The sequence below is a fragment of the Rana temporaria genome, chromosome 9 (genome assembly GCF_905171775.1).
Source record: "Rana temporaria chromosome 9, aRanTem1.1, whole genome shotgun sequence".
NCBI classification, from domain to species: domain Eukaryota; kingdom Metazoa; phylum Chordata; class Amphibia; order Anura; family Ranidae; genus Rana; species Rana temporaria.
Genome location: NC_053497.1, coordinates 49,713,328 through 49,731,956, shown reverse-complemented (window position 1 = coordinate 49,731,956; position 18,629 = coordinate 49,713,328). Strand labels below are relative to the sequence as shown.

The following is an 18,629-nucleotide window of genomic DNA, read 5'->3' as shown; positions in this document are numbered from 1 at the left end:
AGGGGAGTGATATTCGCTCCACGTCCGCACTGGCTGGGTAATGTACTGTTGCTATTGCCTTCATTGAATCTGTCACGAAAGACAGCTGAAACTGAAACCGCAAGTCTTAACCCTTTGAAGCCCTGAGAGTGTGCTAGAGTTATACAGGTATTGGGAACTACTTTGCATACTATACATTTTGAAGTGCACTGTGGATATTTTGGAAATTGCTTTTGATTAAAAGGACTGGACTTTCCTAAAAATAGAGATTCTATTATATGTTCATTTTTCCTCTTATTATTTTTTCTTTTATTAATTTTGAGCTGATTCAAACTGGTGAACTTTCATGAGCGCAGAGTTCTTTCTGGTGTTTTTTTTACTGGCTATACCATGACCAGGATAAAGCAGACATTTCATACACACATTTGAGTGGCGTTAAACGATGCAAACTGGACCCGACCCTAACTACCACTGGTTTTGCTGAGCAACAGAATCTAAGGCAGGCCATAGATGGTCAGATTTTCTTTCCTGCAACCATGGGTTGCCGCTGACAATCGCATGCCAAAATATAAGACATGCTGGTTGTACAGAAGTTGATTGATGGATCAACTTTGGTACGTTCAGCCTGCCCATACATTAATCAAATCTCGGCTAGTTCAGCAGGAACCGGATTTGAGGGTTTTTTAACCATCTGTGGCCGGCTTAAGGGACAGATGGTGTTCATCAAGGATCTCTCGCATGGTATGGACTTGGCTGCTTCAAGCTCACTTCCCCGGGTACTGGCAGACATACCAGAAAGATGCAATAGGACCATCGGGGAAAGTAGCTAGGTGACTGGTGAGGAAGCTAGCGGGAGCATCGAAGAGAAATGTTCGCATATTCTTGAAGAAGAGATGAGTTTATGGAATGTACCCTGAATAGCTGTGCCCAGATGCAAATGCTTAGAGGAGTAGAGTTGGGTGAATAGAGCGTACCATGAACAGTGCCTTTAGGCAGGAGCGGCTGGTGAAGTGGCTGCAGCCAGAAGCAACAGGAAGGGTGTATTAGGAACAGTGCCAGCAGCTAGGAGCAACAGGAAGGGTGTATCAGGAACGGCGTCGGCAGCCAGAAGCAACAGGAAGGGTGTATTGGGGACAGTGCCAGGAGTACCAGGAAGGGTGTATTGGGGGACAGTGCCAGGCGCAACAGACGAGGTGTATCGGGAACATTGCCAGCAGCAACAGATGGGGTGTACCAGAAACGGTGACAGGCCAAACCTTGAGTATTGGCTTTGAACTGCATGGACCAAGAGGCGTAAGAGGAACACAAGGGTAGGTTTGAAAAACTTGTGGGACAAACCTTGCTTGGGAGTCTTTCCACTGAGTGCGCTGGCCCTTTGCGGCTGCAGCTGAGTGATACGTTGTCCTCTCTGCTGTGGCACTCGGGATAAAACCCAGGGGTGTGCATGGCCACAAGCCCTAGCGGACACACTGCTGGAACGGGGAAGGTAAGTTTCCGCTACAATGATGGATTTCCAGTTAAATTGATTGCTCAAGAAAATAAAACCATGGGTGACAGGTTGCTGTGAGGCGCTTGGTTGTATTACAATTTCCAATATTTTTTTTTCCAGTGAAATTTTTTTTATTTATTTTTTGTTAAATGGTTTTCCAACTTTACTCTCCCATTCCTGTCATTGTCAGGTGTCTGCGTCCTATTGCCTGTGTGTCACAGAGCAGCTTGTGTTCTGCGGCTGCGAGGAGGGCGTTGTCAGAATCTTTAGCGCTCACAATCTCCAGTACGTGACCGATTTACCTAGACCTCATCACCTGGGTGTGGACGTTGCTCTGGGGCTTGCTCCAAGGTAATGCAATTACTAACGTTTTGTACTTTTGAAAGGGAACCTGTGATTTGCTCATGCTGGACAAAGCAAGAAGTTTACCTTTTTAATGCCAACATCCTGTATTTTGCTTTGCTTTACACTCCCGTCAATCCACTCTGCCTTGGAGAGCTATGGAATCAAACCAGTGTAAGCTCCTATTGCATCTAGCTTGCATGTGACTGATGATTCTTCCTCCACCACCATGTAATAAACTAGGCCAGACACCAAGCACCAGTGCTGTCATGTGATATGATTCGCACACGTTAAGGAAAACCTGTTTCTTTGCCCTGAATGGCCAGAAGACTTTTCATACTGTAACCCGTTTCTTTATTTTTCTCGATCAGCAAGTGCAAAGCTGTGATGTAAAACTGAGTGTGCCAAAATTTCTATAGGTATCCCGACCTGGGAAAAATCCAAATAAAATTAATTTAACTACAAATCACATTTATAGAAAACTAGTCCTCTGATCTGCTGTCAGTGTGTCCTCCACTGACAGCTGTTGTTCCTCCTGCCGACCCAACCCATAGTTATTTAAGGACACAGCATAGCATAGTTTGTTGGGAGGAACCACAGCAGCCAATAGAGGGCATGCTCTGCAAGAGAGCAAAGTTTCTGAAAATAGCAGCTAGACAGGCAAGTAGAATCCTGTGTGGTGTGCGTTTACAAACCATGTAAACAATGAGTAAAGGAAATCTAAATCCCTTATGTGTTTTGCTGCAGCTAAATTGACATCCCTAAAGTGAGTGTAAATCAATTATATATATATATATATATATATATATATATATATATATATATATATATATATATATATAGGGCTCCCGCCGCTCTCCCGCGCCCTCCGCCGCTTACCGGAGCCGTCGGTAGCGGCGGAGGAGATCGGAACCGCTCGGCAGCTGAGCGGGGTTACGAGTGAAGGAAAAATCTCCTTCACCCGTCCCCATGGCTCTGCTGGGCGGAAGTGACGTCAAAACGTCAGTCCCGCCCAGCCTCTTAAAGCAACATTTTTTTTTTTTTGTCATTTGAAAAAAATGACATTTTCAATATTATTTTTTTTTTTTGCATTTAAGCCTAAATATGAAATTTTTGACCCCAGATCTCATATCTAAGAGGACCTGTCATGCTTTTTTCTATTACAAGGGATGTTTACATTCCTTGTAATAGGAATAAAAGTGATCATTTATTATTTTTTTTTTTTTCCAGTGTAAAAAAATAATAAAATAAATAAGAAAAAAAAAAAAATTTTTAAAGCGCCCCGTCCCGACGAGCTCGCGTGCAGAAGCGAACGCATACGCGAGTAGCGCCCACATATGAAAACGGTGTTCAAATCACACAAGTGAGGTATCGCCGCGATCGTTGGAGCGAGAGCAATAATTCTAGCCCTAGGCCTACTCTGTAACTCAAAAAAATGCAACCTGTAGAATTTTTTAAACGTCGCCTATCGAGATTTTTAAGGGTAAAAGTTTGACGCCATGCCACGAGCGGGCGCAATTTGTAAGCGTGACATGTTGGGTATCATTTTACTCGGCGTAACATTATCTTTCACAATACATAAAAAAATTGGGCAAAATTTATTGCGGTCTTATTTTTTAATTCAAAAAAGTGATTTTTTTCCAAAAAAAGTGCGCTTGTAGGAACGCTGCGCAAATATGGTGTGACAAAAAGTATTGCAATGATCGCCATTTTATTCTCTAGGGTATTAGAAAAAAATAAATATATAATGTTTGGGGGTTTTGAGTAATTTTCTAGCAAAAAAAAACTGTTTTAGTCTTGTAAACACCAAATCTGAAAAACACCCAAAGTAGAGAAGTGGTTAATAAGTAACAGCCCTAATATATATATATATATATATATATATATATATATATATAATTTATTAGGGCTGTTACTTATTAAAATTGACATCCCTAAAGTGAAAGAGTAAATCAATTTTATGTATGTATGTGTGTGTATATATATATGTATATATGTATATATATATATATATATATATATATATATATATATATATATATATATATATATATATATATATATATATATATATATATATATATATATTAGGGCTGTAGCTTATTAAAATTTTCGTGTTCGATTAAAAAAACATAATCAACTAATTTTGATTAATTACATACCACCATATACAGCCCCCACTGTAATGTCCACAGACATCTCCCCCACTGTAATATGGTTCACATCCCCTGTATAGGAAGATTAGTGCTTGCTTAGTCATACCATGCCGGGAATCATTACTTGCACAGGTAAGTAGAATCCTGCTTCTTTTACAGGCTTCTGCTCTTTGGATTCCCAGCCACACATAGGAAGGAGGTGAGGGGTTATTTAAGGGCATGTAAACCCTAAAGCAGATCATAGATTATGCAATATTGATAAGGGAATCTATCTTTTTTTTTTTTTTTTTTTTTCCTGCAGCCCGTTGTTGCAGGAAAGAAAATCGCTAGATTCCCTTATCAAAACAATCTGTTGTTGGGGAAAACGAACCCCTCCTAGTGGGGGGGGGGGGGGCTTGGGAGAACACGGGGAGAGCACAGGGATTATTGCTAGCGGCTATAGCTGCTGACAGTGATCACATACTAAAGTGACATGCTGGTTGTACCCAAGCCGATTGATGGATCAACTTGGGTACAATCGGCCTGCCCATAGATGGACTGAATTTAGGCTTGTCCGTGCTGAACTGGCCGAGATTCAATTCATTTTTGGCCTGATTTACAACAAACCTCTTATAACTATTTTGATCTGTTTAGATGTACCAATACAATTTTTTCAGGCAGCGTTTGTTTTCATACCTGGTAATTTTTGTTTATTTGTGTTGTACTGTTTATTAACAAAACATTAAATAGCATTAAAGAAAAATACCACTATAAAACTTTTGCTATATCTGTTCGACAAGTATCAAAAATACCCGTTGATCCTGCCAGAGATCTGGTAATACCCTGTGTGCTCTGCAGCACTCTAAGGGTCCTTTCACACGTGCGGACCGTTCGTCTGTTTTTTCATACGTCCGTTTACGGACTGCAATGCTTTCCAATGGGATAGCGTCCGTTAACATTCGTCTCCGTTAAGCTCCATTTTTTTTGAACGGAAGAAAACCCTATTTTATCATCAGTTGATCAGTTTTTCATCAGTTGTCATCCGTTTTTCATCCGTTTTTTCATCCGTTTTTTTTTTTTTTGTTAGAACTTTATTTTTATTACATATTTTGATGAAAAACGGATGTTAGCGGATCGGATGTTAAACGGATCGTCCGCTAACATCCGTTTTTCATCCGTTCCGTTTTTTTTGACGGAAGAAAAATAGTGTTTTCTTCCGTTCAAAAAAACGGAGCTTAACGGAGACGGATGTTAAGGGACGTTAGCGGATGCTCTTTCGCTAACGTACGCTCTCCCATTGGAAAGCATTGCAGTCCGTAAACGGACGAACGGTCCGCACGTGTGAAAGGACCCTTAGCAGTTGCATTGTTCTCAGTCATCTCCTGAGGACTGCATAACCACTCCCCCCTCTGTTATTGAGAAGAGGTAGTCCTGTTTTAGGGTGGCAGTGCTGCTCCTCCAGAGATACAGTGCAGTGAGTGAGCGTTGTCACCCAGGAACAGGAAATTTGTCACTGGCAAGATCCACCGATAAAAAGGGGGGAAAAATGAATGCAGTCCTGTCCTCTAAGGAGTGGTAAGCCGCAATATGCGTTCTTGGCTTTCGCTATGCTTTAGCTGTAATATTCAGTGTATTATCTCTCTTGCAGCTCTCTGTTTGTAAAGCAGGCAGATTCCGGTTATGCGGACACTTGCGCCCTGGTATATGATGAAGGCAATCAGTGGCTGTGCTGTGTGTATAATGACCACAGTATATACGTGTGGGATGTCAGCAACACCCGAAAGGTTGGGAAGGTGTACTCGGCTCTGTATCACAGCTCCTACATCTGGAATATGGAGGCAAGTTTTGTCTAATGCTGTTCTACAATTGGCAAGCTATCTGTGCATAGCAACCTTCCGGATCTGAGACTAAGCTTGAGTCTATATGTGTCATTTAGGTGTATCCTGACATTGGAAAGAAATCGCATTTAAGCCAAGGCTCATTTTTTACTTGTTCTTCTGACAACACTATTCGTCTGTGGAACCTGGAGAGGAGCTTGTACCCGGCTCAGAAGAGGAACATCTATAGTAATGTAATGAGTATTTTGGTAAATGTGTGTGTTTAATAATGTGTTTGGCAGAAGCCCATAGTTGTTTTTTTTTTTTTTTTAAGGAATTGCATAAAGTGATATATGTTGAGGGCAATATTCAGTATTTGAAGGACATCTCTGGCACTAATGAAAAGACTGAACCCAAAGACTCAAAAAGCGGAATTCGTGTCCTGAAAATCCACAATGACGGGCTTCAGCTGGCATCTGGAGACCGGATGGGAAATATAAGGTATATATCAACACTACATCACCCCCTTTAACCTCCCTGGCGGTATGATTCTTTCAGAAAAAACATGCTGAAAGCGGTACCATTATTTGCAAGGAAATTTGGCGTTTTATATTGTAGGTCTGTAATTTTTAGAAATAACTCACTTAAATCTGACCAAACAAGCTTCTAATAGGCATCCCGGGTATGACATTTTTTTAAAAACAAAATTATAAATTATAATATAATAAATAATTATAAATAATTATAACAAATAATAATATAATTATAATAAAAATTATTCAATAATGTAATCAAATCAAAATCACTGAAATTTGCTCAGTTGCAGAATTGTCGCTGTCATTATTTTTTTTTTTGTTATGACGAATTTCCCCACAAATCGCTATCGCACAATTCTGCAAGTGATTATAATTTATTATCGCTGTTTTTTAGCTGATCTAAAACTATTTTTGACATAAAGGGACACTTTTGGTTGCTATGGACAATCTACAGTTTGCAGGCAGAAAGAACAGTTTTTATTATATAAAAGTACATGTAGGACACTGGACAGACCACTAGGGACAGGGGGGGGTGTGTTTTTTTTACATACAGTACTGTAATCTATAAGATTACAGTATACTGTATGTATAGTGTTTGTTGACTTTTTTGAATTTGGCGCCGTTCTCCGTCCCCGTGCGTCGTAACGTCGCAGGGAACGGAGATCGGCGTCACACGGAGGCACTGTGTGAATCGAGCGAGGTCCTGCTCGCTCACACAGCGCGGTGGCATCGCTGGATCCAGGGACAAGGTAAGTAACTTTGCCTGTGGATCTAGCGAGGCAAGCCCGAGTCTGACTCGGGGTTACCGCTCGCAGCAGGAAAATCTAACCCCGAGTCAGACTTGGGAACACCGCCAGGCAGGTTAAATGCAGACTAAGCTTGCCAGTCCAAACATGTGACCTTCCTGGTCCACGTTGGGGGGGGGGGGGGGGAATCGTCTTGGGCGGCACATAAAATACACTAACTATAAGGATAGTTCATGAGCTGAAAGTCGGGCAGATCACAAGGATGGATAACGTACCTATCTGAGTAATAAAACTTCAGGTTTATTTATTTTTTCACTTCAGAAGTATAAAAGAAGGCAACATAAAATGAGTTGAAATTATTATAATTATTTTTTATTTTTTTTGATAAACGAATGCATCAATATCTGATTGGGTGAATGTAGTAGCAATTCTCAATGATCAGATATTTTCGTTTTAATTCTGCCCTTCGTGTGCTTCATCCTTGAAAATAGTTGCTCACAAATGTAGGTGTGAATTTTTTCTTGCAATTTTTACATGCATTTTTACAAAAAGAAAATATTTTTTATATATATAATATATTTTATACTTTTTTTTTTTTGTTATTTGTGTTGGGCTGTATTTATAGCTGTTTTGCGTCACAGGTTGGACATTCCTGCTTTACAAATTGCACATACCTGCAACTGCTTCGAAAAGCATGCAGATATGGCTAGCTGACAGGCAATGTTCTGCCATTTCTGGTGTAGTCCTGCCCCATCATATCTCTACTAGTCCATTACTATGATGGACTGCCTTACTTACCAATAGGAGTGTGTGAGTGGCAAAATAAATTAAATAAATGGTGTCCAAGCTGCAACATCATGAAACGGTCATGTATTTGGCTGTATCTGCAGGCTCTTTAACCACTTAAGCCCCGGACCAATATGCTGCTAAATGCCCAAAGGCGTTTTTACAATTCGGCACTGCGTCGCTTTAACAGACAATTGCGCGGTCGTGCGACGTGGCTCCCAAACAAAATTGACGTCCTTTTTTCCCCACAAATAGAGCTTTCTTTTGGTGGTATTTGATCACCTCTGCGGTTTTTATTTTTTGCGCTATAAACAAAAATAGAGTGACAATTTTGAAAAAAATGCAATATTTTTTACTTTTTGCTCTAATAAATATCCCCCAAAAACATGTATAAAACATTTTTTTTCCTCAGTTTAGGCGGATACGTATTCTTCTACATATTTTTGGTAAAAAAAATCGCAATAAGCGTCTATCGGTTGGTTTGCGCAAAATTTATAGCGTTTACAAAATAGGGGATAGTTTTATTTATTTTATTTTTTTTACTACTAATGGGCGGCGATCAGCGATTTTTTTTTTTCGCGACTGCGGCATTATGGCGGACAATTTTGACACATTTTTGGGACCATTGTCATTTTCACAGCAAAAAATGCATTTAAATTGCATTGTTTATTGTGAAAATGACAGTTGCAGTTTGGGAGTTAACCACAGGGGGCGCTGTAGGAGTTGGGGTTCACCTAGTGTGTGTTTACAACTGTAGGGGGGTGTGGCTGTAGGACTGACGTCATCGATCGAGTCTCCCTATAAAAGGGATCACTCGATCGATGCAGCCGCCACAGTGAAGCATGGGGAAGCCGTGTTTACAGGAGCGTTTGCGACGGAGCGGCTATAAACGAATAGCCGCGCCGTCGTCCCGGATCGCTCCCTGCGGGAATCCGACCGCCGCATGTAGCAGGGGGGTCCCGATCGGACCCACGGAAAGGCAAGGACGTACCTGTACGCCCATTTGCCTGTACGTGCCATTCTGTGGACGTACATATACATGCGGCAGTCGGGAAGTGGTTAAAGCTGCTTCATGCACCTCCTAGGTATGTGGATATTTTCATAAAAAGAAAAAGGTAAAAATTCTCTAAGGGCTAGTCGAACACTAAAACATAAAATCTTGGTGTGCAGACTGGCGACCGTTTTGTAAGTGGGGGGCGGTGTAATGTGCTGCTCCCTCTTTTTGATTTGTTGCACTTCCAATTCAGTTCCTTCCTTGCTGTGCGGCAACACCATTTCGAAGTACTGTGGAAACCTAGAGTCTGTATATTTCCACAAACATCCATCACACATGTGTCGTGGTGTGACCGGGACAAATGGGAAAACAATTGTTTTCCATGTTCCCTTGATTGACTTGCATTATTCGGTCATCACGCATGGTGTGAACAGGTCCCAACACTGCTGTGAGCAAGTAAGGATTTAAACCTTGTGAGTTGGTGACTATTGCCCCTGGCAGTTGCCCATTATATTATTCTTTCAGGAAAAAGGATTTTGGGTACCTGGGTATGTATGAACCAGCAAAATTCAATTTTTAGGAATCGTTGTTGGAGGGTTTTCTATTGTGTACATGTAACTCTAAAACAGTTTTTTCCCGATTTACTGTATTTCTGAACAGTAACAGCCTTGTCTATAGCTGGTGTGGTCTAAAGACTTACTTTTGTGAAATCCACTTAGGATATATAATCTGCAGAACTTTGAGGAGTTGCTGGCGATTGAGGCTCATGATGGAGAGGTTCTATGTCTGGAATACTCCCGTCCTTTGGCTGGTAAGAAATGTCCCATTAGTGTGTAGAATTTGTATTTATTTTGCATAACTTTAAATCTCAATTTGTGTTTCCTCCTTCCCTGCAGGTGTGACATTGTTGGCATCGGCCAGCAGGGACCGTCTGATCCATGTTCTCTGTGTGGAGCGCAATTACAGTTTGCTGCAGACGATGGATGACCATTCTTCGTCCATAACAGCTGTGAAGTTTGCGGGTGTGTTATATTCTATGGTTGACCTCAGTGTCTGTGTGTGTGTGTGTGTGTGTGTGTGTGTGTTTTATTATATACTATTTCATATACACACACCTTTAATCTTGGGAGGGAAGTTTCCCCTTTTTATTAAAAAAGCAAACCTTGAAGCAAATAAGGGCTAGTTTACACTTGCTTCAAAACATGGCTTTGGACACGCAAAGCAAAAGCAAGGTATACACAGGACTGTTTATTTAGTGACAGGAGCTTTGACAAGTGTTCAGAGAGCTTTATCAAAGCCTGTTTGAAGCAGGTGCAAACTAGCCATTCATGTGTGTTGAAGCTGAAGTTAAGGGTAAATTAGCCCTTAGAGTCAGTCCATCAATGCAGCCTGCTCCAGTGCCCATCTGCAGCCTGCTCCAGTGCCCATCTGCAGCCTCATCAATGCTGCCTGCTCCAGTGCCCATCTGCAGCCCCATCAATGCAGCCTGCTCCAGTGCCCATCTGCAGCCCCATCAATGCAGCCTGCTCCAGTGCCCATCTGCAGCCCCATCAATGCAGCCTGCTCCAGTGCTCATCTGCAGCCCATCAATGCAGCCTGCTCCAGTGCCCATCTGCAGCCTCATCAATGCAGCCTGCTCCAGTGCCCATCTGCAGCCTCATCAATGCAGCCTGCTCCAGTGCCCATCTGCAGCCTCATCAATGCAGCCTGCTCCAGTGCCCATCTGCAGCCTCATCAATGCAGCCTGCTCCAGTGCCCATCTGCAGCCCCATCAATGGAGCCTGCTCCAGTGCCCATCTGCAGCCCCATCAATGCAGCCTGCTCCAGTGCCCATCTGCAGCCCCATCAATGCAGCCTGCTCCAGTGCCCATCTGCAGCCCCATCAATGCAGCCTCACCTTTGCCCATTATTGCAGCCTCACCATTGCCATATTACACAGAACTGTGTACCCGGTGCTCAGTCCCGCCACCTGGTCTGGCTCCTGTGATAGACAGAACAGTGGTCCAGTTCCAGGCCAGGAGGCAGGACTGTGTGTGACTGCAAGTGCCAGGTGCACAGGCAGTCAGGAATTGGTGTATAGTTTGGGTACAGTGTTGCATGACAATTGTCATTCAAAGTGCGAAAGCGCTGAAAACTAAAAATTTGTCTGGGCAGGAAGGGGGGGGGGGGGAATGCCCTGTATTAAAGTGGTTAAGCAGAAGTCGTGTCCCTGGTGCTACGTACCAAAGAACCAAAAAATGGTTGGACCATGTTTCAGGTTTTCATCTCCATGATTTGGAGTGTTTCCAGTTGGACTGTCAAACATCATGACCACTAGTACACTGCCCCATTTTTAAAAATTGGCATGAAATAATCATGTATACCAGTATGCATGTATGTGTTTATATAGAATTTAGAAAAAAAAACATATTGCACTTCAACACTTTACAGAGGGGATGATGCAATAACTTGTGTTGCTTTACTGCAACTTAAATTTTTTATTTATTTTTTTTGAACGAACTGGGCAGGACTTTCTTCTTCTTTAAAAACAAAACAAAAAACTTGGACCAATGTAGCTATGTATTTACCATACCTGTCCAATGTCCATGGAAGCTGGAAATACTTGAAGTAGACACGGCTACTCCGGGTATTTCCACTTGCTTCTGCGTCCCCATGCTGAGTGACTGGCCTGCTGCATTCTGAGGTTGGTTGATCGGCAAGGACACCATTTTAGAGTTTTGCATTCTCTAAATGCAAAGTGTTCCCTGATTGGGACAAGGTGGAGAGGCCGGGTGGTGATGTCACTGACACTCCACCTTGATCATAGAACCTGGCCAACCTCCAGGTTGCAGCAGGGCAACCACTCGGTGTGGAGTAGCCGTGTCGCACAAAATTGTATTTTTTATTTTGTGACTGCGACATTATGGCAGACACATCGGACAATTTTGACTCATTTTTGGGACCATTGTCATTTTCACAGCAAAAAGTGCTATAAAAATGCACTGGTTACTGTGAAAATGACAATTGCAGTTTAGGAGTTAACCACTAGGGGGCGCTGAAGGGGTTAAGTGCGACCTCATATGTGTTTCTAACTGTAGAGGGGCGGGGCTGGACGTGCAACGTCAGTGATCGTCGTTCCCTATATCAGGGAACAGACGATCACTGACCTTGCCACAGTGAAGAACGGGGAAGGTGTGTTTACACACACCTCTCCCCATTCTTCAGCTCCTGTGACCGATCGCGTGACACCGGCGGCGATCGAGGGCGCGGTAACGGAGCTTCGGCTAGGCTCTTAAAGGCGACGTACCTGTACGTGCCTGTGCCCAGCCGTGCCATTCTGCCGACGTATATCGGCGTTAGGTGGTCCTTAAGTGGTTAAGTCAGCAGCTACAAAAAGTGCAGATGCTGACTTTTTTAATAAACACGCATCTGTCCCACGGTCCAGCAATGCTGCTGCCCGAAGCTTCGGTTCTCTCCCCCCCCCCCACCACCTCCTCTGCACCGGCATCATTAGTGCTGGCACCCAGCTTTGACATCTTGCGGCTTCACAGCCGAGTGCGCAAGCCGGTCATACAGCCTCATAGGACAGTCAGGAGATTGAAAACTTCTCTTACAAGCTTTAATGAGACACTGATAGATGTCATAAGACTGCCATATACTGCTGATAATGGGTATTTAGCAGTTTATATTTACTAAAATAATTGGGTTTCCCTGTTCTGTGTACTGTGGGAGACCAGATATAGTGAATGCAGGGTCCGGGGTTTAGTAATGCTCATGCTATGTGTTCCCAGGTTCACACTTCACACTCTGTGTCTTTTGATTAGCACTCTGTAATTATTCCCTCACTTAAATGATGTCAAGAAGTTGGATCTCTCTTTTTACAACTCCTTTCATACGTACTGCACCTTAATGTGTATGGGGCCCTATCAGTTTTGCATCCAGCATGCTGTATACACTAACTTTAGATCTCTCGCTTTTTCTTTAAGGTAATGCGGAGGAGATGCACATGATCAGCTGTGGAGCGGATAAGAGCATTTATTTCCGCCCAGCCCAAGTGGTAATTAATGAAATAGTAATCTTTTCTTGATTTGTTTTTTTATCTTGTTTTTTTCTGAGATTCTGAACTCCTTAAATCTAAAGTGTGTTTGTGTGTGTGTGTGTGTTTTTTTTTTCTTGTGTAGGGAGGTGAAGGCTGGCATTCCAATCATGTGATTGGCGGTCACATGATCGGAAAGTTCCTGATTGCATGTTTGAAACTGGAGCTTTCTGGTACCCGTTCTTTACTGTGCAGGCAGCGCATTCTCTGCACTGCAAAATCTTTTACCTAAGGCCACATATATGCAGCCATGTTTAAAGCCCACCTGCCAAGAAGCCACATATATGCACTGGGTCGGCTGGAAGAAGTTAAAGCGTTGGTTCACCCTAAAAAACAAGTTTCTACCATGCCATGCAGCATACTAGCGTGAGCTACAGTATGCCTTTATTTATTTTTTTTGCGCCGTACTCAGTTTAATCCCTTAATTAAATTTCAGACTCCCCGCGGGGAGTAGGCGTTCCTATGCAGAGGGAACTAGATTGACGGCCGGCTATGGCGCGTCACGCTTCCCGAAAATAGCCGGAGTAGGTCTCGGCTCTTCACGGCGCCTGCGCACAGACTAGGAGCTGACTGCGCAGGCGCCGTGAAGAGCCAAGTCCTATTTCGGCTATTTCCGGGAAGTGTGACGCGCCATAGCTGGCCGTCAATCATGTTCCCCTCTTGATAGGAACGCCTACTCCCCGAGGGAGTCTGAAACGAATTAAACTATGAGTACGGCGCAAAAAATAAAAATAAAGGCATACTGTAGCTCACGCTAGAAAAAACAATTTTTTTTTTTTAGGGTGAACCACCGCTTTAATGAATAGAGGAGGTTTCTTGCTCACACAGGTGCCAATCTGGGAACATTTTAAATTTTTCTTAATGAATGCAAAGCATTCTCTTATTTGACCAGGGGAGAGGGAAGGTGGTGACATCAAAAATCTCCACCTTGTTCAGTCAGAGAATGCTTTGAATCCATTGATAAAATACAAAGTGTTCTCTGAATGACGGCTGTGATGAATGTTGTTCACAAAGCAGCAGGACAGCTGCTCGACACAAGACGCAGAAACTGGCAAAAAATAAGGTCCATTTTGATGGAAGCCCCCATCCTTTTATTACAGTTTGCGAAATGACTTGCCCTATTCCCCAGGATCTGAAGCTGCTTCCTGAAACTGATATCACTGGACCTCACATCCAGGATCTTGGGATTGTAAAAGTTTTTTTTTTTTTAAATACTCAAAGTTTAAGACCACTTGAAAAATGGCAAAAAATCATATTTTACATTGTTGGATCTTAACAAGGTTCCAAGTAGAGCTTCAATATGCAACAATAAGAAATGAGAGTGAGACAAAACATTTTTTGAGCATTCAATTAATTGGAAATAACGAATAAACTGAAACAGGCTGTTTTTCAGCTGATCAAAAGTTTAGGACCACATGCCTTTAAAAGGCCAAATCTGTGCAAAGATGTGGATTCATTGTCATTTTCTGTCAGGTAGTCACACATTGTGATGGCAAAGGCAAAAATACTCTCCCTTTTTGAACGTAGTTGCTGAATTGCATAAGCAGGGTCTCTCATCAAGACACTGGACGATCCTCGACCCAAATTAAGGCCCTTACTGGTGCTGACTGCAGTCCCATAACCATCAGACGGCATCTGAGACTGAATGGCTTCAAAAACAAAAAACGTCTTCAAAGACCTCGTCTCCTTGAACACCACAGAACTCCTCTTTTGGACTTTGCAAGAGAGCACCAAACATGGGACATTCAAAGGTGGAAGAAAGTTTTATTCTCTGATGAGAAAAAATGTAACCTTGATGGTCCTGATGGTTTCCAACGTTACTGGCATGACAAGCAGATCTGATGGTCCTGATGGTTTCCAACGTTACTGGCATGACAAGCAGATCCCACCTGAGAGGTTTTCTACGCGCCACAGTGGAGGGGGCGCCATAATGGACTGGGGTGCTTTTTCCTTCAGTGGAACAATGGAGCTTCAGGAAGTGCAGGGATGTCAAACGGCCGCTGGCTATGTGCAGATGTTGCAGAGAGCATTCCTCATGACTGAGGGCCCTCGTCTGTGTGGTAACGACTGGGTTTTTCAACAGGACAATGCTTCAGTACACAATGCCCGCAGGACAAGGGACTTCTTCCAGGAGAATAACATCACTCTTGTGGCCCATCCTGCGTGTTCCCCTGATCTAAATCCAATTGAGAACCTTGATGGATGGATGGAAAGGGAAGTTTACAAAAATGGACAACAGTTCCAGACAGTAGATGGCCTTCGTGCGGCTGTCTTCACCACTTGGAGAAATGTTCCCACTCACCAAATGGAAACGCTTGCATCAAGCATGCCGAAACAAATTTTTGAAGTGATCAACAATAACGGCGGAGCTACTCACTACTGAGTTCATGTTTGGAAGTTGGATTCCTGTTTTGGGGGGGTTTAGTTTTTTTTGGAGGTGTGGTCCTAAACTTTTGATCAGCTGCAAAACAGCCTGTTTCAGTTTATTCGTTGTTTTCATTAAATTGAATGCTCAAAAAATGTTTTGTCTCACTCTCATTTCTTCTTGTTGCATGTTGAAGCTCTACTTGGAACCTTGTTAAGATCCAACAATGTAAAATATGATTTTTTGCCATTTTTCAAGTGGTCTTAAACTTTTGATCAGGACTGTAGGTTCCTTTAAGCTAGTACATTGTTGGTTAACTTACCTTTTCCTTCTATTTCCCTTATAAATGTTTTTTTTCTTTGTCTGAATGTCTCACTTCCTGTTTATCCTCAGTAAGCTTGCCCCCATCATCCAAGCCGTTCTGGCTGGGGGTTAGTCTGCCAGAACAGCTTACCGAGGAGAAACAGGAAGTGAGAAATTCAGACAAAGAAAAAAAATTTTTAGAAGGGAAATCGAAGGAAAAGGTAAGTGAACCAACAATGCACTAGCTTAAAGGAACCCATTTAGAAAATAAAAACAAACCTTTACAACCCCTTAAGAATCCTAAATCTTGCTTCAATCAAGTGTTTTGTAATGGAGGGGGGGGGGGCATAAAAGGGAGGAACTTGTATTTTTGTCCAGGTTCAGCTTCAAGGAAAAACTAACAATTTTAAAGTGACCTTTTGGACCCTTTCACTTACCAACCAAGTGATATCAATGTCCATATAATGTCAATTGCATGTGTTGTGCTCTCCCTAGGGAGCCGCTGATGCATGCCCCAAAGCCAGGCACTCCCAGAGACAGAACAGTGGTGATTTATTGAGGGGTAATAACTTGAATGGGGATGGGAGGTTATGGGATGACCCCTTCAACAAACTTTAGAGACATTCTTCCTATATACAGCTCCAATTTCTTAACAGATCTGGACCAAGCAAGTGTGTGCTGGAGGAAGATTTGACGGTCTCTAGCAACGGCCCATTACAGGAAGGGACTGCAGCCCCTATGAGTGTAGAACAGTAGAGTGACACGGCTTGTACTATCACGTCACTGATCCCGGGTACCACCTGGCTGCAGCTGCCCCTTTCACTAACTCTTTACCAACCCACCCGGCTGACTCTCAGGCGATCTCCTGTGGAAGGGCAAAGACTTAGGGCTCTTTCACACGGGCGGACCATTTTTTAGGCGGACCTGAACGGGCGCTCTGTGCTCCTCTATGGAGCCACGGATGTCAGCGGTGACATGCTTGCTGACATCCGACCCGCTCCGATCCGCCAACGCGTGACGGAGGAAAACCCTATTTTCCATCCGTCGATCGGGTGACAACGGACTTTACGGTCCGTCGTCCTCTGATTCCCCCATAGGGGAGAGCGGCGCTCTGACAGGTCGGTCCCTGCACAGTGTGCAGAGACCGACCTGTCATCTGCCGACTCAGTGGGGATCGACGGAACGATCCCAGCTGAGCAAAGCGGAACCCTGAAAACGGTCCGCCCCGTGTGAAAGGGCCCATAAGCACACCGCTGTCTTCAGGGAGAACTGTCTACATGTGGCAGTCTTCCCCCATGTCCTGACCTCGACCCGATAGAACACCTTTGGGATGAATCGGAGTAGAGACTGGGAGCCAGGCCTTCTCGTCCACATCAGTGCCTGACCTCACAAATGCGCTTCTGGAAGAATGGTCAAACATTCCCATAGACACACTCCTAAACCTTGTGGACAGTCTTCCCAGAAGAGATAGAGCTGTTATAGCTGCAAAGGGTGGGCCAACTCAATATAGAACCCTCTGTATGGGCTTTCTATGGAGGGTAAACTGACAATTTTAGCAAAATCTTTAATTTTGCTTTGTGTATTTCAGTCAGCAACTTTGTAATGAGAGTTTTGAGTCTCTGAAGGAGGAAGATATGTCGACCTTACACTCAGCCTGACACTTCTGTTCTGATAGAGAGTGAGCAATCATAAAATGTTGTAATAGAGAAACCAAATTATTTGATGGGCTCGCTGCTGATGACTCCACGGTAAAATAAGAGCCTACGAATTTTAGAAAGCAATGCTCCTTTCTGTCTCTACAGGATGGAGAAGGTTTTTTTTTTTGTTTTTTTTTTTCTCTCATTCACCTTTTCTCTTATGTTTAGCTCCCAGAAGGGATTAATTTCTTGCGTTTACACCATGTTGTGGAGAAAACAACCTTGTATGACTTGGATATTGATGCCACCCAGAAGACCGCAGCTGTGGCATGTCAGGATAAAACTGTAAGGTAAGTGTTTATCACCTTCTGTGTAACTTGTGGCGTTTCTTATACAAAATACAGTGAGTGGTTAGATTCAAAAATCTTGAAGCAAACTAGACTTCTTGAATCAGGAGGATAGTTAACGCACTTTAATCGGACTCTTGGGGTAATTCTGTTGCTTATATAAATATATAAAATAAAGTACTTTTTTTTTTTTTTCTCAAATAAAAAATGTCATATTTTTATATATATATATAAAAAAAAAAAAAAAAATATATATATATATATATATATATATATATATATATATATATATATATATATATATATATATATATATATATAAAAAATCTCCTAGTGCCCCCTAGTGTTTAACCGCTTCCCTGCCAGTGACATTTACACAGTAATCTGTGCATATTTATATCACTGATCACAGTATAACTGGCAATGGTGTCAAAAAGTGTCCGATCTGTCCGCCGCAATGTCGCAGTCACGGTACAAATCGCAGATCTTCATTACTAATTAAAAAAAAAACAGTACACATACCATAAATCTATCCCCTATTTTGTAGACACTGGCCCAGATTCAAGTAGAATTGCGCGATATTTGCGGGGGAGCAGGGCAACGATTTTGCCCTGCGCCCCCGCAAATATTTTGCGCTGCCCTCGATTCACGGAGCAGTAGCTCCGTGATTTGCGAGGGCGCGCCGGCAAATTTGCCCGGCGTAAGCGCACGCAAGTTAAATGATCCCGCCGGGGGTGGGAATCATTTAAATTAGGCGCGCTCCCGCGCCGAGCGTGCAGCGCATGCTCCGTCGGGAAACTTTCCCGACGTGCATTGCGGCAAATGACGTCGCAAGGACGTCATTTGCTTCTAAGTGAACGTGAATGGCGTCCAGCGCCATTCACGTTTCACTTACGCAAACGCCGTGAAATTCAAATTTCACGGCGCGGGAAGGCCGGCTATACTTTAGCATTGGCTGCCCCTACTATTGGAAGGGGCAGCCTTGCGCTAAAAGTAGCCGTACGGAAACTCCGTACCTGGCTTGCGCGGGGCCCGCGCAAGCTTGTGAATCAGTGGTAGTATGCAATTTGCATACTAC

General features: G+C 43.1%; 1 protein-coding gene across 1 annotated transcript in view; it reads left to right on the top strand.

Moving 5' to 3' along the window:
* LOC120913459 (WD repeat-containing protein 62-like) overlaps nt 1-18,629 on the top strand; it is an 86,346-nt gene that overhangs the window by 14,385 nt on the left and 53,332 nt on the right. Inside the window, exons 8-15 of the mRNA XM_040323394.1 lie at nt 1,659-1,819; nt 5,594-5,783; nt 5,882-6,016; nt 6,097-6,263; nt 9,544-9,635; nt 9,721-9,846; nt 12,790-12,860; nt 17,433-17,554. Coding sequence (XP_040179328.1) covers nt 1,659-1,819; nt 5,594-5,783; nt 5,882-6,016; nt 6,097-6,263; nt 9,544-9,635; nt 9,721-9,846; nt 12,790-12,860; nt 17,433-17,554 — 1,064 coding nt within the window. The remainder of the gene's footprint in view (nt 1-1,658; nt 1,820-5,593; nt 5,784-5,881; nt 6,017-6,096; nt 6,264-9,543; nt 9,636-9,720; nt 9,847-12,789; nt 12,861-17,432; nt 17,555-18,629) is intronic.